Below are 27,992 nucleotides of genomic sequence, written 5' to 3'. Positions count from 1 at the left end.
CAGCGGTCAGTCATGAGGCTTTTATTGAGAACAGAAGGTCAGAGGTCATCAGGTAACATTCAGACGCAGCCGACGCTTGACTTCCTGTCAATAAATAGTGGCGGGTGTTCAGCAGGGGTGATGATCCGGCACACGCTTCCTGAAACACAGGCACAGGTTAAGAGCAGGGTCGCAGGGTCCCGTGGCCCCGGGGAAGGGAGCTGAAGGGAGGGTCACCTGGGAGCAGCTTTGATGATGTTATCGACCCGCAGGATCATCTCCGCCGCCTCGGCCGCGCTCAGCAGCACCTGTCTCTTCACCTGGAAGCTCTCGGTGATGCCCAGAGCCGCCATGTCTCCCACCACCCCCTGAGTCATGTCTGAGAGAGCAGGGGTCAGAGGTCAGGGGTCAGACTCCTCGGGGCTGGTGTGTGTGAGTGTGTGTGTCTTACCCAGGCCGGAGGTGCTCTTGTGGTCCTGGTGAGCGGCTCTCAGCTGAGACACCAGCTCTGCGCTGTCGTACCCGGCGTTATCAGCGATGATGGTGGGCAGCTGCAACACAAACACACACACTCAGAGCTCTCCAAACACACAGATGTCAGTGTGTGTGTGTGTGTGTGTGTGTGTGTGTGTCGTACCATCCTCAGGGCTTTAGCGAAGGACTCCATGGCCACGGCCTCCTTCCCCGGCGTGCGGTTGGCCAGATCGGACACGGCTTTAGCCATCAGCATCTCGGAGCAGCCTGAAACACAGAGTTAGCTGGACTCATCTGAGGTCACAGGTCATCATGAGAGGGGTGCGTGCGGGCGCTCACCTCCGCCGAACACGGTGCGTGTCTCTCTGACGGTCTGAGCCAGCACACACAGAGCGTCGTGCAGCGAGCGTTCGGCCTCGTCCAGGATCTGCTGCGTCGCCCCGCGCAGGACGATGGTGCACGCCTCGCCTGCGGATCACACCAGAGACGTTATCTGGAGCATGTAAACCTCCAACACAGCGCTCCTCTGTGTCTGGGACTCACCCATGTCCACTCCTGAGAAGTGTATGAGCGTGTCCTCTCCGATCATCACCTCCTCGATCAGCTTACAGTGGCCCAGCTTCACCAGCTCAGGGTGGTCAAAGGTGGAGGAGATCTCTCCGCCTGGACCACACACACACACACACACACTTCTGTCGGTCTGGACACTGAACCTAATCGATCAGCTCTAGCTGAAGCAGCACTGAGATGTGTGGGAAGCGCTGTGATCTGACGACGTGTCTTTGCTCACACAGAGATCACAGCTGAGCTTCTCACTGAATGACTCGTGTCTGAGTGAATCATCTGAGTCAATGATTCAGTGCTTCAGTCCAGACTGAACGAATCGTTTGAATAAATAACTCAATGCTGCCATCTACTGGTGGGTTACTTTCATATTTAAAAGTAGCCTTTCATTGCATCTTTTCTATGGAAGGTTTTCCGGACTATTTTCAAATGGAACTGCAAATTTTTTCATTTACATTTTCATTCAACGCGAACAAATTTCAAATGAAAAAGCAAAGTCCATTTGCAAATGCATTTCTCATATCTTACGAGCTATGAGCCCGTCATGTTTAAATAGCAATATTAATTACCATTATTTGCCTTTTCACTCTCTCTGCAATGCACATGGAAACTGCCAAAACTCAAATGGGATCACAAGTCCTTTTTTTTCCCGACATCTACACAGTAACCTGTCAATCAAGTGACGGAGGCGGGGCCATTTTATTGGGCGTGTTTGCATTGGGAAGTGACGTCACTCACAGTCGACTGTAATGAACAATTATTAATGGAAAATGGAAGTAATCAGTGAAACTGTGTTGGGCATTTTGACACTCGAGCAGTTGACGACAGTTCATACAGTACAGATTTCCTTTTACTCAGAAGACATTTGGTTTTGGACAGTTTTGTCAGCTAGAAGATAAAGACTAAGCAGAACTGTTCATCCCCGAGCGAATGACTCGATCATTAAGACATTACCACCACCTACTGGCAGCTTTAGTTTATTATTTAGACTATCATTTCATTAAAGAGTTAATTTCATATTTCCATAGTAATTATAATAAAATTAAGAAAATATATTAAAGTTAGTTCAGTTATAGTATTTTATCAAACTATTTCTCGTTGAACCTACTTTTAGTAATCTCTGTTTGATGCTTGACACAACAATGGGTTTAAATGATCTTTTGGGGGTAACTTCTCCAAATCTGATGTCGATTAATTCGATTATATGTTGTTTTTAATCACTTACCAGCCCTACTTACAAACTTAAAGGGGCAAATGTGTCAAATACACTCATGTAATGAAGAACTCTGATGAGAATGAATCACATCTACACAGCAACGTCACACACAGCTGATGATGCGGATCACAGCAGAGCATGCTGGGAAACTGAGAGTGTACCTGTGACGAGAGCCAAGCGCTCCACTCCCACAAAATCAGCGTGTTCGATGGCCATCACACCGGCGGACGCAAACAGCTGCTCGGGGTAGTTATAGATCAGCTGCCTGAGGAGGAACACACACGTCACATGACGTCCCGTGACCCCGCACACATCACACACGTCACGTGACCCCACCCGAGCGCACCTGTTGATGAAGCAGTTGATGCCGTGCTTGAGGATGCGCTCCACCTTCTCCTTCATCTTCTCCTTCTCGGCCGACTCGATCTCAGCGACTTTAGCAGTGGAGTCCACTCGCACCCTGGAGCCGAAGATCTGCAGAGACACACGCTAGCGTTAGCATCCTGCCGCTAGTCACGCCTGCGCTGGCGCTCACACGCCGCTCTACCTTGATCTTGTCGGTGTCCATGCCAGTGTTAGCGATCAGGATGTTAGCGTTCTCGATCCTCTTGGGCTGGTTGACTCCGATCCTCTTGTCCAGCAGGAAGCCTGCGAGGAGCACAAGAGCCGGCCCTCAGTCACAGACACAGACAGTGTGTGTGTGTGTGTGTGTGTGTGTGTGAGCTGCAGACCTTCGTCCAGGTAGGAGTCGGTCAGGCTTCCTCCCAGCTTCTTGATGACGTGGACGGCCTCCAGGTTTCCGGATCCCTTGAGTCGGAGCACGGCCTGCACGGCCAGCTTGGAGAAGTGATCCTTGTGGTGCGTCAGCAGCTTGGAGGAGAGCGTGGTGCGCGCGATGTTCATCAGATCCTGCTGGAACCTCTGCTCGTCGCTCCTGAGGACACACACACGCTTCAGACACATGGACTCACACACACAGAGACACACACACGCTTCAGACACATGGACTCACACACACACACACACACACACACGCTTCAGACACATGGACTCACAAACACAGAGACACACACACACACACACACACACACACGCTTCAGACACATGGACTCACACACACACACACGCTTCAGACACATGGACTCACACACACAGAGACACACACACACACACACACACACACACGCTTCAGACACATGGACTCACACACACACGCTTTAGACACATGGACTCACACACACACACACACGCTTCAGACACATGGACTCACACACACACGCTTCAGACACATGGACTCACACACACACGCTTCAGACACATGGACTCACACACACACACACACACACACACACGCTTCAGACACATGGACTCACACACACACACACACGCTTCAGACACATGGACTCACACACACACACACACACACACGGTTCAGACACATGGACTCACACACACACACACACACGCTTCAGACACATGGACTCACACACACAGACACACACACGCTTCAGACACATGGACTCACACACACGCTTCAGACACATGGACTCACACACACACACACTTCAGACACATGGACTCACACACACAGAGACACACACACACACGCTTCAGACACATGGACTCACACACACACACACACACACACACACACACACTTCAGACACATGGACTCACACACACACACACACGCTTCAGACACATGGACTAACACACACACGCTTCAGACACATGGACTCACACACACACACACACACACGCTTCAGACACATGGACTAACACACACACGCTTCAGACACATGGACTCACACACACACATGCTTCAGACACATGGACTCACACACACACACGCTTCAGACACATGGACTCACACACACAGAGACACACAAACACACACACGCTTCAGACACATGGACTCACACACACACAGACACACACACGCTACAGACACATGGACTCACACACACAGAGACACACACACACACGCTTCAGACACATGGACTCACACACACAGAGACACACACACACACACACACACGCTTCAGACACATGGACTCACACACACACACACGCTTCAGACACATGGACTCACACACACACACACACACACACTTCAGACACATGGACTCACACACACAGAGACACACACACACTTCAGACACATGGACTCACACACACACACACGCTTCAGACACATGGACTCACACACACAGAGACACACACACACTTCAGACACATGGACTCACACACACACACACGCTTCAGACACATGGACTCACACACACAGAGACACACACACACGCTTCAGACACATGGACTCACACACACAGAGACACACACACACACACACACACGCTTCAGACACATGGACTCACACACACACACACGCTTCAGACACATGGACTCACACACACACACACACACACACTTCAGACACATGGACTCACACACACAGAGACACACACACACTTCAGACACATGGACTCACACACACACACACGCTTCAGACACATGGACTCACACACACACACACACACGCTTCAGACACATGGACTCACACACACACACGCTTCAGACACATGGACTCACACACACACACACACACACGCTTCAGACACATGGACTCACACACACAGACACACACACGCTTCAGACACATGGACTCACACACACACAGAGACACACACACACACACGCTTCAGACACATGGACTCACACACACAGACACACACACGCTTCAGACACATGGACTCACACACACACACACACACACACGCTTCAGACACATGGACTCACACACACACACACAGACACACACACGCTTCAGACACATGGACTCACACACACACACACGCTTCAGACACATGGACTCACACACACACACACACACACACGCTTCAGACACATGGACTCACACACACAGACACACACACGCTTCAGACACATGGACTCACACACACACACGCTTCAGACACATGGACTCACACACACACACGCTTCAGACACATGGACTCACACACACACACACGCTTCAGACACATGGACTCACACACACACACACGCTTCAGACACATGGACTCACACACACACGCTTCAGACACATGGACTCACACACACACACACACGCTTCAGACACATGGACTCACACACACACACACACGCTTCAGACACATGGACTCACACACACAGAGACACACACACACACACGCTTCAGACACATGGACTCACACACACACACACGCTTCAGACACATGGACTCACACACACAGAGACACACACACGCTTCAGACACATGGACTCACACACACACACACACGCTTCAGACACATGGACTCACACACACACACGCTTCAGACACATGGACTCACACACACACACACACACACGCTTCAGACACATGGACTCACACACACGCTTCAGACACATGGACTCACACACACACAGACACACACGCTTCAGACACATGGACTCACACACACACACACACACACACACGCTTCAGACACATGGACTCACACACACAGAGACACACACACACACACACACGCTTCAGACACATGGACTCACACACACACACACACACACACGCTTCAGACACATGGACTCACACACACACACACACGCTTCAGACACATGGACTCACACACACACACACGCTTCAGACACATGGACTAACACACACACGCTTCAGACACATGGACTCACACACACACACACACGCTTCAGACACATGGACTCACACACACGCTTCAGACACATGGACTCACACACACAGAGACACACACACAAGCTTCAGACACATGGACTCACACACACAGAGACACACACACACGCTTCAGACACATGGACTCACACACACACAGAGACACACACACACACACGCTTCAGACACATGGACTCACACACACAGAGACACACACACACACACACACACGCTTCAGACACATGGACTCACACACACAGAGACACACACACGCTTCAGACACATGGACTCACACACACACACACACGCTTCAGACACATGGACTCACACACACACACACACACTTCAGACACATGGACTCACACACACACACACACACACACAAGCTTCAGACACATGGACTCACACACACACACACACACACACACGCTTCAGACACATGGACTCACACACACACAGAGACACACACACACACACGCTTCAGACACATGGACTCACACACACGCTTCAGACACATGGACTCACACACACACACGCTTCAGACACATGGACTCACACACACACACACACACACACGCTTCAGACACATGGACTCACACACACACACGCTTCAGACACATGGACTCACACACACACACACACACACACGCTTCAGACACATGGACTCACACACACACACGCTTCAGACACATGGCCTCACACACACACACGCTTCAGACACATGGACTCACACACACACAGACACACACGCTTCAGACACATGGACTCACACACACACACGCTTCACACACACGCTTCAGACACATGGACTCACACACACAGAGACACACCCACACAGAGACACACACACACACACACACGCTTCAGACACATGGCCTCACACACACACACGCTTCAGACACATGGACTCACACACACACACACACACACGCTTCAGACACATGGACTCACACACACGCTTCAGACACATGGACTCACACACACACAGACACACACGCTTCAGACACATGGACTCACACACACACACACACACACGCTTCAGACACATGGACTCACACACACAGAGACACACACACACACACACACGCTTCAGACACATGGACTCACACACACACACACACGCTTCAGACACATGGACTCACACACACACACACACGCTTCAGACACATGGACTCACACACACACACACGCTTCAGACACATGGACTAACACACACACACACGCTTCAGACACATGGACTAACACACACACGCTTCAGACACATGGACTCACACACACACACACACGCTTCAGACACATGGACTCACACACACGCTTCAGACACATGGACTCACACACACAGAGACACACACACACGCTTCAGACACATGGACTCACACACACAGAGACACACACACACGCTTCAGACACATGGACTCACACACACACAGAGACACACACACACACACGCTTCAGACACATGGACTCACACACACAGAGACACACACACACACGCTTCAGACACATGGACTCACACACACAGAGACACACACACGCTTCAGACACATGGACTCACACACACACACACACGCTTCAGACACATGGACTCACACACACACACACACTTCAGACACATGGACTCACACACACACACACACACACACAAGCTTCAGACACATGGACTCACACACACACACACACACACACACGCTTCAGACACATGGACTCACACACACACAGAGACACACACACACACACGCTTCAGACACATGGACTCACACACACGCTTCAGACACATGGACTCACACACACACACGCTTCAGACACATGGACTCACACACACACACACACACACGCTTCAGACACATGGACTCACACACACACACGCTTCAGACACATGGACTCACACACACACACACACACACACGCTTCAGACACATGGACTCACACACACACACGCTTCAGACACATGGCCTCACACACACACACGCTTCAGACACATGGACTCACACACACACAGACACACACGCTTCAGACACATGGACTCACACACACACACGCTTCACACACACGCTTCAGACACATGGACTCACACACACAGAGACACACCCACACAGAGACACACACACACACACACACGCTTCAGACACATGGACTCACACACACACACACGCTTCAGACACATGGACTCACACACACACACACGCTTCAGACACATGGACTCACACACACACACGCTTCAGACACATGGACTCACACACACACACACGCTTCAGACACATGGACTAACACACACACGCTTCAGACACATGGACTCACACACACAGAGACACACACACACACACACGCTTCAGACACATGGACTCACACACACACACGCTTCAGACACATGGACTCACACACACACACACACGCTTCAGACACATGGACTAACACACACACGCTTCAGACACATGGACTCACACACACACACACGCTTCAGACACATGGACTCACACACACACACGCTTCAGACACATGGACTCACACACACACACACGCTTCAGACACATGGACTCACACACACACACACACGCTTCAGACACATGGACTCACACACACAGAGACACACACACACACACGCTTCAGACACATGGACTCACACACACACAGAGACACACACACACACACGCTTCAGACACATGGACTCACACACACAGAGACACACACACGCTTCAGACACATGGACTCACACACACACACACACACGCTTCAGACACATGGACTCACACACACACACACACACACACACTTCAGACACATGGACTCACACACACAGAGACACACACACACACACGCTTCAGACACATGGACTCACACACACGCTTCAGACACATGGACTCACACCACACACACACACACAGAGACAGTGCAGCTCCACTCGTTACCCATGATCCACCGCTGCCTCTCTGAGGGCGTCGCGGGCCGCCTGCGTGGCCTTCCTCCAGCCGGAGATGATGGTCTGAGGATGGATCTTCTTGGCGATCAGCAGCTCTGCTTCCTGCAGCACAAGCGTCACACATTAGACACGGTTCAGACCTCCATCAGTCAGACACTGAGAGGAAGAGCTCGTACCCGCAGCAGCTCGGCCGCCAGCACCGTCACAGACGTGGTCCCGTCACCCACCTCGTCATCCTGCACCTTAGACATGTCTGCACACAACACACGAGGCTCAGTGACCACCAGCCGGCTGAACATCCAATCAGATCAGCCGAGACGCTGAACAGATCACGACTCACGACTCACTCAGAGGGGGAGCTTACGTCCTTAGGAAAGTTTAGAAGCTATTTTTAGCTTTACATCATGACCAAAGTCTCTTTGAGACAACTCGGCGGTCATCTTTGAAACGCCTCTCGGGCCCCCAACTCCTGTCTCTCTGAAAGGACAAACATCAAATCCCCCGAAACTGTTCACTACGCTTACGATTCAATTTCAAATAAAAAATGAGCAAAGAGGCGGGCGCTAGTTGCTGAAGCCACGCCCACTTAGAGCAACAGCACTGCCAATCCACCTGTCACTCAAGTGGCCACGCCCTTTATTATGCAGAACTTTAAATCTCATTATGTAAACGGATGAGGTGTAAATAAATCCACCCCCCTTACAGTTGTCATGAAGGGTAAAATTAGCTATATAGATCAAACACATTTTTTGCACCGGACTGTAAACATGTTTTTTCCTGCTGTAAAACTGATCTTTTTAACATGAGGAGTCTATGGGACTGACTCTCTTCTGTGCCAGCTTCACGAGAGAGAGAGAGAGAGAGAGAGAGAGAGAGAGAGAGAGAGAGAGAGAGAGAGAGAGAGAGAGAGAGAGCAGGAGGATGGCCCTCTGTTTCTACTTCTGCAGGGACACACTGACTTCCCTCATCACTGACTGGCTCTTTCATTCAGAAGGTGAAGGCTGTTCCCGTTTCATAAGGAGACTTGTATGTAAACAACAGAGCTTTATTTAGGTCACACTGTGGAAGCGGGACAGGAACTGACCCACGAGCACTTTGGCTGCAGGGTTGTCCACGCCGATGGCCTTCAGGATGGTGGCTCCATCGTTGGTGACGGTCACACTGCTGTCCCGGCCGCCGCCCAGCAGGATCTTGTCCTGTGAGGTCAGGGGTCAGAGGTCACTGGTCAGGGTCACGGCGGTGAGTGTGAGAGAGTGTGTGTGAGAGGGTGAGGCGTACCATTCCCTTGGGTCCCAGAGTGCTCTTCACCAGATCCCCGATGGCGATGGCTCCGATGAAGGACGACTGCGGCACACACACACACAGTCAGACACACACACACTTCTGAAGGGACTCTCTGAGAGAGCCAGCATCACTCACCAGACGCGCCGTCTCTGCCTTCTCCTCGTCCGCTCCGTGTCTGAAGATACTGACGGGGGCCATCGAGAGAGACGCCTGCACACATCACACAATGATGAGACTGGTGGCATCTTCACACTCACACTGGACAAAATCACACTGCGTTCAGAACAGCGTCGCTTGATGACGTCATTTCAACAAGCCCGCAACAATCAATCCTTATTGCTGATATTCTAATAAACATCATCATATTTCGACTCCATTGACGTCACTTCCTATTAACGTCACATCCAGAGCACATTAACGTTCTCTGAATAATTATTGAATGATAATTAGGTTATTATCTCACTAATCCTAGTATCACGTGAATACTCATCCGTGTTCTGATATATTAATTAATTTCACATCGTATTCAAAGAGCACTGGCATCATCTGCACCGTTCCCCGTGTAATAATAATAATAGCCCGGTGCTGATGTGAATGTGCACGAGCGCAGCGGCCTCGTCAGAAGACTCTAGAAACACCGGCGAGGCTCTTTGTTGAGGCGCGTGCAGCGAGCAGAGGAGAGCCTCCCTCGCGCTCAGCCGGAATACAGCTCTGCACAATAACACACACTCACACACGCGTCTCTCGCGCAGTACACGACCATTAAAACACGATTCAAACACCTCAACACTCACCATGATGATTACACGATGTGCTGAAGAGAAGCGCACGCTACCGGAAGAACCGACTGGAGAGGAACGAGACAGATCAACCGCTTCCGGTGAGGCGTTTCCACGCGAACACTCTTCATCTTAAGAGTCTCTGTAGTGCGCTTGATCGTTTTATTACAATGAAAGATAAACACGAATGTAGAAAGTAATAATGAGTCATACATAAGAAATAATTGCCCGGTAAGCTAATAATAACTGCTCTCGTGATATTATATCGCCAACTAATATCTCCAACACTTTGATTATCCCGTGACTTTTATCTGCGCATTAGACGCACCATCTTTTCTTTTTTAAGTTAGCAATGAGAAGCTTTGTTTGAAAAACTAATACCTAACATATAAAGATAAAACAGCTAGTCTAGTAAGCTGTTTACAACAATTAAAACCAAACTAAGTGTCACAATTTGGACCCAAAGTATTTTTATAGTAGCTAAATATTTACCATATTTGAAACGTTTTCATACCAACTTTTTATTTTTCAGTTTGCTTATTTTTGTTAAGCTCAACCGTTCATCCCCGTTGCCAATATTATATATATATATATATAATTCATGAGGGAAATATAAAGTTATCAGAACCAACATTTGGTCCCAAGCTAACCTGAACTACAATATTTGGTTATTGAATCATACAAACCCAAGTTTCATACCATGTTGCAGTCCTCATAGTTCCTATGTTATTGACTCTGAGGTTAATGATCTGCAGTGGCTCTGTTCAGTAGTGTAGAGTAGCAGATGTTAGATGTCTTGTCCTGCTGCACTACATTCCCCACAATGCATCTGTGCAGGCGGCGGTCCCACCTGTCTGTCCAGGTAGAGGAGGAAGCAAAGCGAGCACAGAGAGCAGAGCAGAGCTGAAGCATGGAGCGAGAGGATCCTCAGAACGACTCCTTCGACTTCCTCTTCAAGATCATCCTCATCGGGGACTCCAACGTGGGCAAGACCTGCCTGGTGCACAGCTTCAAGAGCGGCCTGTTCTCCGAGACGCAGCAGAACACCATCGGTGTGGACTTCACTGTGCGCACGCTCACCATCGACGGCCGCCGAGTCAAGGTCAGAGGTCATCTGATGTCTGTGTCTGTGTGTGTGGAGCTCAGGTGATTCTGACACCGAACCGGTTCAAGCAGCAGAACCAGATCAACCAGTCTATCCTCTTCACGCTCAAACAGGAAGTGCTGATCCAGATCAACACGCTGCTTCCTGCATCACAGATAAACACGCGCTTTGTGTTTGTTCATGTGTGTGTGTGTGTGTGAGAGATGAATCTACATGAAGCTGACGTGTAACAAGAGTTACATATCCCAAACAAGAGTTCTTCACTTAAACAGAGGAACAGACTTGATGAGCGCTCACCATACTACTGTTTAAAGTGTTTGTGGGGGAATAATGCAGGAGTATGTAGGGAACACTCAGAAGTATTTTGTGAACAAAGTGAGGCCGAAGTGTACACTGCAAACTGCAGTATGTAGTGTGAGATAAGCAGCAGACAGTATATGTAGATGTTACTCAGTAGGCAGCGTGTAGAACACATTGCTCAATATGCAGTATGTAGTATAGTGTTAAATAGTCAGCGGATGTAGTGTACTGCTCTCATGCTTATATAGTGTTCAGTAGTGTACATGATTCACAGTATACACTCAGAAGTAAGCAGAATATAGTGTGTAATGTTCAGTGTACACTTAGCACAATGTTCAGTATGCAGTTTTTAGTATACAGTGTTCAATTGGCAGTATGCAGTGGACAGTTTTCTGTATGCATTGGACCGTTTCCAGATTTCCGGGTTTCTCAGCAGGGGAAACCATTGCAGTGTGCTTGTCATACTCTGGTTGACTTGTCAGGATTGTGGTTCTCATGATAGCCTTATTATGCCGTGTAGTGTTCAGTATGCAGTGCTTAGTATGCAGTATGAAATGTAGTGTTCGGTAGGCAGTATGCAGTATTTAGTATGCAGTGTAGTGTTCAGTATGTAGTGTTTAGTATACAGTGTGCAGTTTAGTACGCAGTATGAAATGTAGTGTTCAGTAGGCAGTATGCAGTATTTAGTATGCAGTGTAGTGTTCAATGCTATATATATATACATTAGTCAGCAGTTCCCAAAGGCGATAGAAGGCACGCTTGCAACCTTTAGCCACAAAAGCGTAACGGCTAAAGCTAACGTTACGGAAAGTTCCAGTTCTGGAAAGGAGACCAGAGGCCATTTTCTTTGAATGGATGTCAATGGAATAGAGGCTTAACACGCTGAATAAACCTCCTTTCAGAAGAAACAGCATATTATTGAATGATTAAACAGTGTATCTGCTAATCTTTGTTTTACACTAAACAGTCCCTCCATAAAAACCAGATTAAAATATGTGGGGCTACCATGATTTCATAATCCCTGTATTTTCGTTGCAAAAAACTCACATATATATTAGCAGAAAGTTGAAAGATTTTCCGTTTCCTTCACACAAGTAAAGCGCCATTTTCCCCCTATTGCCATGGGAACCTTATGAAGTGACATAATTACGTGACGTGAGCATCATCTGCAAACTCCGTGGTGAAACCAGGGTGAAACTTGAAGCGCACAAATCATTCTTATTTGCCAACAAAAATAAGCGCAAAAGAATGCCGCGAAGCAGATTCCCGATTTGTTGCATTACAGTGGAGCCAGATTATATTGGGAGAACTTGCGAAAACTGCGGTTTGATGAAATAGAGAAAAAAAAGCTGATTCCCCAACACCCCCTTCTCACTAGGCTACTAACACTGTTGTAGCTTCATTCAGAAGTTGATGCAACTTTACAGTTGTAAGATTGCACTTTTTGTTACAGAACAGTACCAAAAACGTACAGTTGTAATTATATTAGTAGTATGTAAAATAATTTAGGTTGCAGTAAGAGATTGCAACTTAAATATTCTGTGATTTAGTATGCTCGCTTATCATAGGGAGTAATAAGAAATTACTCTTTACATTAAGGTAGTAGCCTAGTGATAAAAAGGTGTTGGGGAAATAACCTTTTTTTCTATTTTTCATCAAACCGCAGTTTTTGCCCACAATAATCACAAAAAAATCTGTGTTTTTCTGGAGGGACTGACTAACAATGCTTTTGGATTTAACTATTTTTAGAGTTTACCCTGAAATAAATGTTGTTAAGATAATAGAGAGAGAATAACTTTTTTATATATATATTTATATAGTAAGACAATATCTGGGCATTGCTGCTCTTTCTGGTGTACACAGGTGTGTTTCTATGGTCTCCAGTGATCAGTGTATGTGTGTGTGTGTGTGTGTGTGTGTAGATGCAGGTGTGGGACACGGCAGGACAGGAGCGCTTCCGCACCATCACACAGAGCTACTACCGCAGCGCTCACGGGGCCATGATCGCCTACGACATCAGCCGCAGGGACACTTTCGACTCCGTGCTACGCTGGCTCCACGAGCTGCAGCGATTCGGGGCCGCCAACGTGCTCACCGCGCTCATAGGTGACCACCTCTCAAACTCTGCCAGTACCTTTACATGGACAACAATACTCCCAATGAGACAATACCCTGGTTAAAAAAATACTCCCACTAAGACAATACCCTGGTTAAGACAATACCCTTTTGAAGACAATATTCTGGTTAAGACGATACTCCCACTAAGACAATACCCTGGTTAAGACAATACTCTCATTAAGACAATAACCTGGTGAAGACAATACTCTGATTAAGACAATACTCCCACTAAGACAATACTCCCACTAAAACAATACCCCGGTGAAGACAATATCATGGTTAAGACAATACTCTCATTAAGACAATAACCTGGTTAAGACAATACTCTCATTAAGACAATAACCTGGTTAAGACAAGACCTAAGACAATACTCTGGTTAACCCAATACTCTGGTTAAGACAATACCCTGGTTAAGAAAATACCCTGGTTAAGGAAGTACTCCGACTAAGACAATACCCTGGTTAAGTCAGTACTCTGGTTAAGACAATATCTTGGATAAGAAAATACCCCAGTGAAGACAACACCCTGGTTAAGACAATACTCCCACTAAGTCAATACCCTGGTGAAGTCAATACCCTGGTGAAGTCAATACCCTGGTGAAGTCAATACCCTGGTGAAGTCAATACCCTGGTGAAGACAATACCCTGGTGAAGACAATACTCTGGTTAAGACAATACTCTGGTTAAGACAATACTCTGGTTAAGACAATACTCCCCCTAAGACAATACCCCGGGGAAGACAATACCCTGGTTAAGACAATATCTTGGATAAGACAATACCCTGGTGAAGACAATACTCCCTCTAAGACAATACTCCCACTAAGACAATATCCTGTCCAAGACAATACTCCTACTAAGACAATACCCTGGTGAAGATTATACTCAGGTTAAGACAGTACTCCCATTAATACAATACTCCCACTAAGACAATATCCTGCTCAAGACAATACTCCCACTAAGACAATACTCTGGTTAAGACAATACACTGGTGAAGACAATACTCCCACTAAGACAATACAATGGTTAAGACCATACCATGGTTAAGACAATGCCTTGGTTAAGACAATACCCTGGTTAAGACAATACACTGGTGAAGACAATACTCTGGTTAAGACAATACCCTGGATAAGATAATACCATGGATAAGACAATACTCTGGTTAAGTCAATACTCTGGTTAAGTCAATACTCTGGTCAAGTCAATATCCTGGATAAGACAATTAAGACAATACTCTGGTTAAGTCAATACCCTGGTCTTTTCGCAGCATTTTACACACACAGCAGTGCTCAACCTTTTGATGGCAAACAAACAAGCATGGCTTTAACAACAACATCGTCTGTTTACACATACAGCATGACAAATAATTAACTGCACTTGAAGCTTTCGTAAAATAAAAAATGAAACACCTAAAACTGTATGTGGCATGAAAACAAAGTGGAACTGTTGATAAATGAAATTCTGGAGGGGATTAAATGATATTTGTACTATAACCTGTAAAATGGGAACATAAAAGGAATATTTTAAAAGCAACTCATGTAAACACCTTACTCACGATATTGTCTTATTCAGGATAAGGTAAATAATCAGATTGCTGATGTCCATGTAGGCGTAGTCGCGGGTGTGTTTCTAAAGCTCCTCTGTTTCCTCAGGTAACAAGCGTGACCTGGAGGCGGAGCGGCAGGTGCAGTTTGCAGACGCCTGTAAGCTAGCGGAGGAGCAGGGCATGCTAGCAGCTCTGGAGACGTCAGCGAGAGAGAAGCAGAGCGTGGAGGAGGCGTTCATAATGATGGCGCGACAGCTGCTGCAGCAGAACGGCCTTTGTGTCACGCCGGACACGGACACACATGTGTTACTGCGCACTAACTCTCGCGCTGTGGTCAGCGGGCCGTCGCTAGCAGAGCACCAGAAACAACAGCCCTGCCAGTGCTGATCACAACACAGGGGGCCGTCCACTCAGAGCGCATGCTTGCATTACAAAGCACTGCTTTACATTCTTTATGTATACATACTATGACTGGTGCATTGCATCTTGCATATGAGTGTCACGGTTTATTTTTTTGTTGTTTGCCTTTATTAGGACTAGAAGTGAGGTCGGACACAGAGGGGGGTGGAATCGGGAAAGTCGGGATGCAGAAGCGTAATGGCGCTATATGTTAGCGCACTGCCCAGAGCATCGCGTTTTTTTAAGAACTTCAACTTTTACACACAGAGGACCAATGAGAAGACCCTGAAGGCTGAGCAAGCATTGCAAGCTTTTCTATACTGTAGCAGGTTGGCATGGCTGGCAACTGTGTTATAAAAAAAAAAACAGCCAAGATGTTCATAAACTCTAAAAACTTGTGTGCGCAATTGAATAGGACCAACTTTATTGTCTGACAAGAAAAAATGTGCATAAACTTAAATGGAAACCTTTAGTGAGTATGGGTCACCATACTTGGCTGAATGTCACTTTCACTTTCATTTGACAGCAACATGGCAGAGGAGTTTTTCCGAAACCCTTGCTGGTGCTGCGTCTCACGTTTTATGCGTTATCTCACGTTTAGTGTTTCTGCTTGCACGTTTCCTCTGAATAAATGAAGTCACTGCCGTCAACACTGAAGAAAACAATCCCAATACATCTGAAGAGTTTTATTAATATTAAAAATTACTATTTATCGAACATCAGTGTGTTTTGCTATAGTGTGCTGGAATATTATAATATTATAAATGTGATGTAATTTACAGTTTACACAGTGATTTTATTTGAACAGACTGTTGTTATTTTTGAATCTCTAGTGAATGCAAGTTAAATCGAGGATGTTTGCGCTGGAAAAAGAGATGCTCGCACCGAAGAAGAGCATCAGTTTCTGTGCCGCAGTGACGTTGTTTTGCACACATCTGGATAAACGTCTCTATAAATGTTCTCCGTCTCAGTGGATGCTCATGTCTAACACACAGGAAGTGACTGATGTTCATCAGCTGACAGCAGAGCCACATGAAGACCAGGAATGGATCACAGATTTCCTCTATCCATTTGACAATAGCCATGTTCCCATTCACCTATTTTTATGCACATTTTGGAATATTGCATAAGAAAAAAAAAAACAGCCAAGATGTGCATAAACTCTAAAAACTTGTGTGCGCAATTGAATAGGACCAACTTTATTGTCTGACAAGAAAAAATGTGCATAAACTTAAATGGAAACCTTTAGTGAATAAACTCCCCCATGCTTATCTAAAGGCATGTAATGGGATAACTGGACTAACCAGCAGACCGATCTCATTCACAGCATCTGAAACACCTTGAGCAACGTCTGTTGTCAGAGTATTTCTGTATAATTGTTGCACGACTGCGTTCCCGAACAGCTGGCACTGCATTCATTGTGTTCAATAAAGTCATTCATCATATATGAAAATGATTATATTCCGTGGCTTATCCTAGTTTTCTGAGTGATCTTTAGAGCCAGTTTATCAGGAGTGATGATTTTGTCTCTTTGACTCATTGGATGGAAACAGTGTTTTATTCACACGTGTTTTATGCAATGTTACAATTTTGAGCACATTTGTGGATGGAAACATGGCTATTGAACGTCTGATTTAGTTCAGTTTTCTATCGGTTTATTTCGTTTAGATGTTTGTATTGTATTATTTTGGGGCTACGTGTGCTTGATTTTACATTTATTAAAATAAATTGATGATTGTTCATGTTTAATGAAGATGGCTGTCAAGGTTTGTTATTTAGTGTCACTGTTATATTCAGTTTTTTTCTTTATTTTACCTACTAAACCAAAACTACTCAAATAAATTCACATCCCTTTCAATATGTATATTTTGTAATAATGTCTTAGAATATTAGCAATTTTACTGAATTTCTGCAGCCTTGGGGAATATATTTTTAAACGTTTCAAGTGTATTATATATGCATGTGTATGTGTGCACAGATTTCGATTTCTTCCTTGGTTTGGTTTTCACTGAACGAACCACACGTCCGTTACCATTGCCTGAGGATGAGGCAGTACTCTGTGGTCATATTTTGATGATATAGTCTGTTTGTTCTGGTTTAGAAATCTAAGGACATCACAGAATAAAGACAGCAGCGCTGCACGAACAGAACAAACGTTTAATAGGGAACAAGCTGAACATGTGGTTTTAAAACAGGAAGTGGAGTATAAAACATGATAAAAGAGGTGTGGTCACACCAGCCTGAGCTTGAGCATGGTCCTCCAGCGGTCCTTCAGGTTGACCGCGGTGCGTTCGGTGAAGGGGAAGGAGGAGCGGATCTTCTCCCAGTGTCCCGCGCCGAAGCGCCGCACTCCCTCCTTCAGCCACTCTGACTCCTGCACCGTCCACATCTGACACACACACACACACACACACACACACACACACACACACACACACGTGTCAGCGCACACTTCACACTCACAGGAGCGGCTCTGATGGACAGATACACACCTTCCTGCTGCTCTTCTTACTGGAGCGACCTGAAACAGATGTGAAGCAGAAATATCATGCGTGTGTGTGTGTGAAGTGCATAGATAGATAGATAGATAGAGGGTCATACAACACAAACATGCATATATGCACTGTATCATATCATGAGGTGCTGGCTAATCATCATGTGATGCTAATACAGCACAGCTAGTGTGTGCACCTGAAGTGCTGCTGAACAGTGACTCCTCGTCGCTCCAGTTCTCGTGCGTCCCGGACACGTCCTGCCATCTGGCCCTGAGACACACACACACACACACAGGGTCAGTCTGTCGCTCTCTCCCTCTCTCTCTCTTTCACACACACAATCACACAGGGTCACACACACACACCTCCTCCTCTTGTGAGCTCCTCCAGGGGATGGAGAGCTGCGGCGTGACGTCTTCACTGCAGGAGACTCACTGTGCTCCTCAGACTCGCTGGACACAGTCACGCTCCTGAGGGGAAAACACACACACACACACGTCACATACTGCCCTCAGAGCCCCGAGGACGGACGAGGAGTCATGAACACACCTGTTCCTGTGCCTCTGTGTGTCTGTGCTGCTGGGACGAGCGGGAGTCGAGTGCTGGATGCATGAACCTCCATCCTTCACCTCCAGCTCCACCACACACTCAGACTCACTGTCTCACACACACACACACACACACACACACACTGAACTGTCTGCGGCTGCATCTGAACTGACTGTACTTGTATTGAGTGTGTGACAGGTGTCCTGTACCTGCTCTGGCTCTGGTTCTGTGTGTCTCTGTCTGAGCGTCTGGGACGAGCAGGAGAGGAGACCAGAGCCGATTCACTGAAACACACACACACACACACACACTGCAGTCAGCACTGAAAACAGCTGGAGGAGGAGGAGAGCGTCCCAGTCCTCACCTGTGATCACTCTTCTTCTGCTGCTTTCTGGAGGAGCGTCTGGACGGAGGAGAGACAGCGTGGTCCTCCAGCTCCACATCACTGGACAGAACCATCCTGTGGGAGACAGCGCTCAGTGACTCTGTGTGTGTGTGTGTGAGGAGGAGGTACAGTGACGAACGCACCTGGTCTGTCTTGGTGTGTGTGTGTGTGTGTGTGTGTGTACAGTGATGAACGCACCTGCTCTGCCTCGGTGTGTGTGTGTGTGTGTACAGTGACGAACGCACCTGCTCTGCCTCGGTGTGTCTCTGGCCGAGCGTCTGACGGCTGGAGAGCTGCTGCTGCTGCTGGGACGAGCGGGAGAAGAGACCTGAGCTGAGCCTCCGTCCTCCTCCTCCATCAGCACACACTCAGACTCACTCAAACACACACACAGAGGAAAACACAACATGATCACCAGTATCTCCACCTCACCAGCTGCTCGTGTGGAGATGAACAGTGTTTCAGTCCACCTCAAACACTAACTTCACTAGCGCTGACCACGTCTTCATTAATAATACACCTCACTGAACTGGTCTGATGGACTGAGCCTCACTCGACCTGAACGAGGAGCTGAGCTGGTGTCAGTCACCTGTGATCACTCTTCTTCTTCTTCTTCTGCTGCTGTCTGGAGGAGCATCTGGACGGAGGAGACGCGGCGTGGTCCTCCAGCTCCACATCACTGGACAGGACCATCCTGCGGGACACACATCGGTCAGCCCTGATGACCTCAGAGGAGTCTGTACTGTACACAGCTTCTCAACGGGACACACTCATTATAAACCAGCGCTGTGCATCACTTCCTCCACTCATCTGAACACATCTCTGTTCTGCTGACTGGTTCAGATGAATGCTCAGGACAGACGGTGTGTGAACGGTCAAAGGTCCCTCTGAAGTCTCACCTGATGTGTTTCTGTGTGTGACGAGCAGGAGAGCAGGTCTGAGCCGGGGAGCGCCCACTGAAACACACACACACACACTGCAGTCACACACTGGACTGTACACCACATGAGGTCGTGAGGAGACGTGCTGCTGGACCTGCTGTGGCTGCGTGTGACGGGCGTCTGGAGCTCAGGCTCGTCTGACTCTGGGCCGCTGGTGACGAGGATCCTTCAGAGAACACATCACACACATTAACACACACACACTCCTGATCAGGTGCAGGCTCGGTGAGCAGAAGAGTGTGTCGTCACAGACCTGTGAGGCGAGCGTGTGTCCTGCCCCTGGTCGCTCAGCTGGCTGTCGTCCTCCTGCACCAGGCGTGAGATGGTCATCCCGGCGTAGGGCGGCTGGCTCTCTGGGTCCCGGGGCGTCTCGGACAGGGCCAGGTGTAGCTCGGGGCTCTGCTCCTGCTCGTCCTGGTGCTCCAGCTCCTGCTGCAGCTGAGAGAAGGACACGCTGACCCCGTAGCGCTCGCTCAGCACGCCGTACACCTGACGCAGACCGCGCAGACTCAGACGCACCGCTCCGCTGACACACACACACACACACACACATCTTTATACACAGCTTCATCTGATCACAGTGACGCTGCTGTTAGAGGATCACCTAGCTGTGGGAAAACAATTAGTGAGGTGTGCATCAGACAGAGGTGGAAGAGTTTACCCATGATCCTTCTGTCGCTCCTGTGAGGACGAGGTGACGGGCTCAGAGCTGACGCCGGGGTGTCCCGAGCGCCTCAGCATCTACACACACAGAGAGAGGGGGTGAGGAGAGGAGCGCGAGCCGCAGAGGTCAGAGGTCAGGGGTCAGGGGCAGCACCTGCAGGAGGAAGGGCTCCGGGACGCGGTACAGTCGCTCGATGAAGTCCAGCATGTCCTGCTTGAAGTCAGAGTAAGAGCTGAGCTGCAGCACTGAGTGAGAGGAGCGCCGACGCCGGACCAGGCTCTCAAACAGCTTCCTCTGCAGACAGAGAGAGAGAGTGTGTGTGTGTGTGAGAGAGAGAGAGAGAGAGTGTGTGAGAGAGAGAGAGAGAGAGAGAGAGAGAGTCAGAGTCAAAGACACACACACACACAGAGACAGAGAGAGGAAACGCACACACACGGCTCCTCACCTTCCCGGCCGAGTCTGCAGCGTCGCTGAAGTGTGTCAGCAGCACCTCCTCGGCCCTAGTGAACTCCCCGCTGCGCAGACACACCACCATCAGCTGCACACACACACACACACACAGATGACACCTTCAGATCACTCTCAGACAGAGGAGACAGGTATGTGAGTGAGTGTGTGTGTGAGAGAGAAAGTGAGTGTTTGTATCTCTGTGTGTGTGTGTGTGTGAGAGAGAGACCGTCTCGATGATGGCCTGCTGGACACGCTCCTTCTCTCGCGGGGGGACGCTCATGTCCCTGCAGATGTCCTCCAGCACACTCAGAGCTGACTCCAGAGGGGTCTTGGGCTCCTCAAACGTCAGATCTGCAGCGAGAGCAAAGCCCATCAGCCCCGGTGCTACACACACACACACACCACTCTCTCACACATACACACACACAAACCAGTGCCCAAAACTCACCTTCAGTCAGCAGCGAGTGTTTGAAATAATTTGATGTGATGTGAATATTTATAAGCGATACAAAATACCATGTGCATCATTTGTGCCACAGGTTGTCTATTCACGTCGTTGCATTGAAATCACTCGCGGCAGACGCTGTATTCTCGTCTGGTGTGAGCGCAGCATTAGTGAAGCAGCAGAGCTTCTGTCCTGACGGTGGACACACGGCTCTGTTCTGACCTCAGCCCCCCGGCCCGTCTGAAGCCCTGACCCCTCAGTGTGATCTCACCACCACTCCCACACCTCCTCTCACGGTCATGCGAACTTCATCATGGATTTCATGCTAATTATGCAGTTTTGTTTTATTGGTGGAAAGATGAGTCACTATGTGGTGATATTTACTCTTCATCACTTGATCAGAAGCAGCACGTTACAGAGATTAATGAACACACATTCAGAAACTCAAAGTGTTTACAACTACAATAAAGCCATGAAGACGACTGAAGTTTTGCAACACTATAGTTTTGACTTTAACTTATAGTTTTGAAGAGCTCAAGTGTGCACACGGTCATCCTGAACTGTGTGTGATTGTGTACACACTGGGACGCGCGTCACTTCCGGTCACTCACCGAGCTTGTCGCCGTTGTTGATCCGGGACAGGAACTGCATGCAGCGCAGCTTCACGATCATGTCGCTGTGTCCGTCGACGGGTCTGACCACCAGACCTGACACACACACACAGACACAGACAGAGATATCATGACAGCGATAGAGAGCGACACACACAGAGAGAGAGAGAGAGAGAGAGAGAGAGAGAGAGCAAGCTGTGACGCTGCAGCGCGCGCGCGGATGTAAACAGACGCACTCACTCTCGACGATGCTGGTGAAGTGTGTGAAGGCCGTGTAGTCCGCGTCTCTGAAGGCGCTCAGGGCCTTGAACACGTAGTAGTCGAAGCTCCATCGGTTGATGATCTGCTCGTCGCTCAGAGAGCGCGCTTCTCCCACGGACTCGCCCATCACCAAACACACGCGCTTCCCGCGCTCACACTGCAGCGGAGGGCGGGGCGCGGCGGAGGGCGGCGCCTCTGATTGGTCGCAGCTATGTCGACGCCATCAGCGTCATTACGTCAGGAGTAAACAGCTGTTGACTTCCCCTTCTCTTGTTATTGTTTCTTTTGTAACACTATTTAAGTTAATAAATCATAATCATAAACAGACTCACACCATCTCTAGTCTGAAATAAGATCACTTCAATAACTGCGTCAGATAAAGATATTTCTGGAGGATTACATGTAGCATTTAAAAGTAAAAATTATTTTTTTCAAACATAATGTCAGAAAGATTGCAGTTAAACACAGTAAATAATAAAAAATAAATCACATCAAAACAAAAGGAAATAGACTTGATAATAGAGGTATATTGGAACAGAAAACATCTTACTAAAGAAGATGAAGTTTCTTGTTTATTATTCATAAGAGTGCTGAAGATGAGAGATGAAAACTGCACATATTTAGAGAATCTGTAGTTAATATAGTTACTCGTTGTGACAGAAGTTAGATTTATTTAGTTTTTCAATACTACTTTTGACAGACAAATATCACACACATAAATAAATGTTGAGTTGTGGAAATAAACCATGTTTTAGTATTTCTAAGCCTCGGTTTGTTTTGTTTATTGGCCCTAAGTGTATAATGATGAATTACCCAGTTTTATAGGAAGAAATGTTTCACGTTCCAGCTCTGAGTCTGTGGATTTCTTCTCTGAGGTATATTTGAGCATGTATTTCTGATGTTTTCAGCTCTGATATTGGGATGTTAGAGTATCAACAGCACTTTTCTCCAGTCACACACGAGTGTTTCATGACTTTATCCACACTAGCACTCGACTGTTCAGCCAGAACGAGTCATCTGATAAAAATCAACACTTTTATTCATCGAGGCTGTAGGAAAATGATCAGAAGTGCATTTATTGTTATGATTTCTGAAGATCACTGAAGACTTTAACACAGAAAACATCAGAGTAATGTTTCACAGTTTTCATGAGGAGTGACCTGTGTGCCAGTCTCAGAGTTTGGTAATAAACCCGATCAGCAGAGTCTCTGGAGACTGGTGTGAACTGATGGACATCTGCTGATGGTGGAAACACATCATATCTGACAGAAAATCAATGTTTGTGCACACCTCTACATCTCTCTCAAACAAATCACTCTGCGCTCGTTTGAAAGTCGAGTTTTTCTTTGCAAAGCAAATGTAGTTTATTTGCAAAGCGCTGGATTTGTTTGATGAGTACTGGTACAGATTTCCCTCCACACTTGATTTGACTGGACAGAAGAAGAGAGATGTACACTTCAAATCAAGCACCTGACTGGAGGATTCAGTGATTCAATCAGTCACTCGCCTTTTTTACATTACTCTCAACATGCATTTCTGAAGTTAGCTGCACTCATTGATTGTCTGTAAATACCTACAAGCCCCGTTTCTGTTCTTTAATGTAGTCAAGATTAGTCAAGACATTGTTTTAATTAGAAAGTTTGAGGAAAGGGACAGATGAACTCTCTCTCTCTCCACACACACCGCCTCTGATGGGTGGATGATGATGATGATGGGTGGAGGCAGAAGTTCGAGGAGAACCAGTGCCACGTCTGAAGAAGGGCGGAGACGCGACGCGACGCCCCTCTCTGCACACCGCTGAACGCGTTCAGTCCTCAGCTAAAGCCGCTTCGGTTGTGTCCAGAGAGAGTTTGTGGAGAACTGAAGTTGGTTCTAACAGAAGTTACGGTTCTTGTGACGCAACGCGAACGGGATGGCCGCGAAGAACAGAAACAAGAGCAGCTCGCAGCCCGGTAATAACGAGAAGACGCCCGCCAGCGCGCAGACCAGTGACGCGCCGAGGACCCGGAGCGCGCAGACCGTTGACGCGCCGCGCTCGTCCGCGCTCCTCAGGCTCGTGTCCGCGCTGAGTTACCTGGGCTTCGTGGCGGGCACCGTGGCCGTGTCCGTGTTCTTCTACCAGGAGCTGTCCCACATCAAACACACGAGCTCCAGACACGAGGAGTGCGTGCAGAGGAGCGCAGACGCGCAGCAGCAGGTCAGTGTGTGTGTGTGTGTGTGTGTGTGTGTGTGTGAGTGTGTGAGAGACAGTAGAACACACTCCTCTGCTCTGATTGTTTACAGTACACACTCTGTTACACTGACCCAGGTCGATGTGGGGCTCTGTGATTGGCTGACAGGGCTGTGCTGACCTCCTCCTTCAGGACTCCCCAGAGACCCCTCTCCAAACACACACACACACACACAAGTGTGTGTCCAACAGTGATTACTCTGCTTTACTTCTGTTAATGCCTGCTCTCTGTAAGGTGACACGGTTTAATCTGTGGTGTTTCTAATTAAGTGATGAGGAACAGATGCAAATGCCTCTGAAATATCACCACTGCTCATAACTCGGTGTTGCTAAGATATGTGATACTAACACTCGACTTACATTGGAAAGGTTACTCTGACCTCCACATTTTCTGAGAAATCTCACGATTTGTTCCCAAACATGATGCATGATACTCTGAGCCTGGAATAGACTTAAGTGACATGTTTGATAAGGCAGGTCTCAGAGTTTATTACCCCGCGGGTGAGCTTCAGGTGCAGGAACACTAGCTGACAGATCAGACCTGAGCGACTGGTTTCACACACCTCCTCAGCTCCAGCAGGGTAACAGGCCAAAAGAAGAGTACACATGGACACCTCACTGAAGTTAAAGACTGTAGGGATTGTAGACCACAAGTGAGCACATTAATTCTGCTTTTTCTACCAAACTCCCTCTGATAGACCGTTTAGAGCCCGCTTTGGTCTTTATATCCTGGAAATCTCCAGAATGTCACTGAATAATGACTAGGAGCTCAGCGGTCACTGGTATGCAAAACATCCTTCGAAACAGGAAGAAACATGCCTTTTCGATGAGGTGATCACCTGAAGACCTAAGGGTGTGAACCGATCATGTTCTGAACTGACCCCGCATGCGCAAAACCCGCCCGAATGCTTCTCAAAACGAGTCCAACGGGAGACTCTTCAACTCTATAGACAAGCGAAACATGAGGACTCGTACCAGAAACGATTCAAGACACTGCTGTCTTCTCTTTATTGTTCATATTGGCTTCTGCAGCAGATCTCACTATAAACAAACGCATAATAGCTTGATGTATGTCCTCCCTGTTTACTGTGCCTCAGGAATTGGGTTTCAACTTTGTGAGTCAAAGAGACCCCACTAACACCATATTTACCCCCTGAACCTGATTGGGCGAGTTTTGAGAAGCAGTTGGGTGGATTTAGTTGTGAAAACCTGTTCCTATCGTTTATTTTGTATCTGAGCGAAGCTCTTAAATTGATCCGTGTGAGCACGGTGTCTAAGTGTCTCTGTCCATCTGTGTTTCCAGATCAGGTCAATGCAGGCGTCTCTGGAGGCTCTGGAGAGTGCGGTGCTCAGCGTCAGGACTGATCTGGAGCACACCGACCGAGCCGCACAGGAGGGAGAGGACCACGCCCGGCGGCTGGACGACTCGCTCCACAAGCTCCAGAGCCAGATCTCCCAGCAGCTGACGCAGACCGTCCGGGAGCTGAAGGAGGCGCGGGAGCAGGACGCCTCGTCCCTGGAGGAGCGTCTGTCCCAGCTGAGCCGCTCCACGGCCGAGGCCTCCGTCCAGCAGAGTCAGCTCCAGAGCCAGCTGCAGGAGCTCAGGGCTCGTCTGGAGCAGCGGGACGCTCCGGCGCTCCTCAAGCAGGAGCTGGAGACCCTCAGCAGCGCCGTGGCCACGCTCCAGACCGCCAGCGAGGTGTCCGAGGGGAACGCGGCCGTGCTGCGCGAGCAGATCGCAGCGGTGAGCGCCGAGCAGCAGACCAGGAACAGGGAGGTGGCGTCCGTGTCCGAGGACGTGGAGGCCGTGAGGACGCTGCTGCAGAGCACCGCAGGGAGCCTGAGGAACGAGGTGTCTGCGGCTCGAGCCGGCGCTCAGAGCGCCTCGGACCTGACCCAGAGCCTGAGCGAGCGGCTGGAGCAGACCAGCACTGCCCTCCAGAGCCTGGAGACACACACCAGAGACCAGCTGCTGCAGCTGGACAAGCACCGGGAGGACGCCGAGCTCCGGCTCAAGAGTGTGGAGGAGAGCCAGGAGGGCATGCAGACCTCGCTGACGGAGCAGAACAACAGACTGAACGCTCTCGCAGACCAGCACGAGTCCCAGAAGAGCTCGCTGGGAGAGTACAAGACCAGCACAGAGACAGAGAGCCAGGCGCTCCGAGACGGACTGGACGACCTGAGGAGACGCCTGGACGAGCTGCAGACGCTGGTATCTGAACCAGACGCCGCTCAAGAGGAAGAGCCAGTCGATGAACTCTAGATCTCAGTCAGTGAGTCTGAGACGAGCTGCTCCACACATAACTGCACTTGTGTTCACAGCCACGGGCCGATCAGTCATTCTCTCTCTGAACCCATCACCAATGTAGAGATGTTTACAATAAAATCATTCCACACTAGTGTTACTGTCTCGATCTAATCTAGTGATCTACAATACCTACAAATGGATCAAAGGAGAACATTTAACAGGTTCAGTAACCTTTTAATAACGTAAATGTAGTTTCCATATGATTATGTTTCTTTAATTGGTTAATTAAGTGGTTCTTGACCTCAAGATGACTTAAAATAACTTAGACAAACT

At 48.3% G+C, this 27,992-nt stretch overlaps 5 protein-coding genes across 8 annotated transcripts in view; 3 read left to right on the top strand and 2 right to left on the bottom strand.

Annotated features, from left to right (window-relative positions):
• The window catches only part of LOC113066531 (gastrula zinc finger protein XlCGF57.1-like), a 1,043,158-nt gene that overhangs the window by 73,781 nt on the left and 941,385 nt on the right, over positions 1-27,992 (top strand). The window lies entirely within an intron of this gene.
• cct2 (chaperonin containing TCP1, subunit 2 (beta)) lies at positions 6-11,026 on the bottom strand. Its single transcript, XM_026237885.1, has 16 exons — positions 10,932-11,026; positions 10,273-10,347; positions 10,132-10,197; positions 9,938-10,049; positions 9,030-9,106; positions 8,843-8,955; positions 2,965-3,167; positions 2,781-2,881; positions 2,580-2,707; positions 2,395-2,498; positions 997-1,116; positions 793-921; positions 617-720; positions 431-530; positions 217-358; positions 6-139 (listed from the first exon to the last, which is right to left on the bottom strand). Exons 1-16 carry the CDS (start codon positions 10,932-10,934, stop codon positions 109-111), a joined length of 1,608 nt encoding a protein of 535 aa, XP_026093670.1. The 5' UTR covers positions 10,935-11,026; the 3' UTR covers positions 6-108.
• Positions 10,927-18,133, top strand: LOC113067272 (ras-related protein Rab-19). Of its 2 annotated transcripts, XM_026239633.1 has the most exons (4): positions 10,927-11,017; positions 11,754-12,018; positions 14,244-14,427; positions 16,088-18,133. In XM_026239633.1, exons 2-4 carry the CDS (start codon positions 11,827-11,829, stop codon positions 16,366-16,368), a joined length of 657 nt encoding a protein of 218 aa, XP_026095418.1. In that variant the 5' UTR covers positions 10,927-11,017; positions 11,754-11,826; the 3' UTR covers positions 16,369-18,133. The 2 variants fall into 2 exon arrangements, with proteins under 2 accessions (XP_026095418.1, XP_026095412.1); XM_026239627.1 differs by lacking the exon at positions 10,927-11,017 and having other exon boundaries at positions 11,192-12,018.
• Positions 18,518-23,379, bottom strand: terfa (telomeric repeat binding factor a). Of its 3 annotated transcripts, none has more exons than XM_026237707.1 (18): positions 23,161-23,378; positions 22,921-23,016; positions 22,091-22,215; positions 21,860-21,952; positions 21,568-21,708; positions 21,412-21,491; positions 21,004-21,276; positions 20,819-20,916; positions 20,709-20,742; positions 20,399-20,503; positions 20,055-20,186; positions 19,789-19,884; positions 19,634-19,708; positions 19,425-19,532; positions 19,241-19,345; positions 19,072-19,145; positions 18,873-18,901; positions 18,518-18,769 (listed from the first exon to the last, which is right to left on the bottom strand). In XM_026237707.1, exons 1-18 carry the CDS (start codon positions 23,306-23,308, stop codon positions 18,611-18,613), a joined length of 1,971 nt encoding a protein of 656 aa, XP_026093492.1. In that variant the 5' UTR covers positions 23,309-23,378; the 3' UTR covers positions 18,518-18,610. The 3 variants fall into 3 exon arrangements, with proteins under 3 accessions (XP_026093492.1, XP_026093502.1, XP_026093511.1); XM_026237717.1 differs by having other exon boundaries at positions 20,709-20,765; positions 20,845-20,916; positions 23,161-23,377; XM_026237726.1 differs by lacking the exons at positions 19,789-19,884; positions 20,055-20,186 and having other exon boundaries at positions 23,161-23,379.
• ckap4 (cytoskeleton associated protein 4) lies at positions 24,973-27,813 on the top strand. Its single transcript, XM_026238427.1, has 2 exons — positions 24,973-25,378; positions 26,715-27,813. The coding sequence occupies exons 1-2, from the start codon at positions 25,094-25,096 to the stop codon at positions 27,672-27,674; spliced, it is 1,245 nt and encodes a 414-aa protein (XP_026094212.1). The 5' UTR covers positions 24,973-25,093; the 3' UTR covers positions 27,675-27,813.

Source organism: Carassius auratus, chromosome 4 (assembly GCF_003368295.1).
Source record: "Carassius auratus strain Wakin chromosome 4, ASM336829v1, whole genome shotgun sequence".
Classification (NCBI taxonomy): Eukaryota; Metazoa; Chordata; class Actinopteri; order Cypriniformes; family Cyprinidae; genus Carassius; species Carassius auratus.
The sequence above is the reverse complement of the archived record's forward strand: the minus strand, read 5'-3'. Positions and strand labels throughout refer to the sequence as shown.

Excerpts from the sequence above, each read along its gene's own strand:
- LOC113067272 (XM_026239633.1), top strand. The coding sequence starts at position 11,827 with ATGGAGCGAGAGGATCCTCAGAACGACTCCTTCGACTTCCTCTTCAAG. Across the intron at positions 12,019-14,243 it reads TCGACGGCCGCCGAGTCAAG|ATGCAGGTGTGGGACACGGC; the intron begins GTCAGAGGTCAT and ends GTGTGTGTGTAG. Across the intron at positions 14,428-16,087 it reads CGTGCTCACCGCGCTCATAG|GTAACAAGCGTGACCTGGAG; the intron begins GTGACCACCTCT and ends CTGTTTCCTCAG.
- cct2 (XM_026237885.1), bottom strand. Across the intron at positions 2,882-2,964 it reads CGACTCCTACCTGGACGAAG|GCTTCCTGCTGGACAAGAGG; the intron begins GTCTGCAGCTCA and ends TGCTCCTCGCAG. Across the intron at positions 359-430 it reads CAAGAGCACCTCCGGCCTGG|ACATGACTCAGGGGGTGGTG; the intron begins GTAAGACACACA and ends CTGCTCTCTCAG.
- terfa (XM_026237707.1), bottom strand. The coding sequence starts at position 23,308 with ATGGGCGAGTCCGTGGGAGAAGCGCGCTCTCTGAGCGACGAGCAGATC. Across the intron at positions 22,216-22,920 it reads CAACAACGGCGACAAGCTCG|ATCTGACGTTTGAGGAGCCC; the intron begins GTGAGTGACCGG and ends CTCTCGCTGCAG. Across the intron at positions 20,743-20,818 it reads CAGCACGTCTCCTCACGACC|GCTCTCCTGCTCGTCACACA; the intron begins TCATGTGGTGTA and ends CGGCTCAGACCT.
- ckap4 (XM_026238427.1), top strand. The coding sequence starts at position 25,094 with ATGGCCGCGAAGAACAGAAACAAGAGCAGCTCGCAGCCCGGTAATAAC. Across the intron at positions 25,379-26,714 it reads GCGCAGACGCGCAGCAGCAG|ATCAGGTCAATGCAGGCGTC; the intron begins GTCAGTGTGTGT and ends CTGTGTTTCCAG.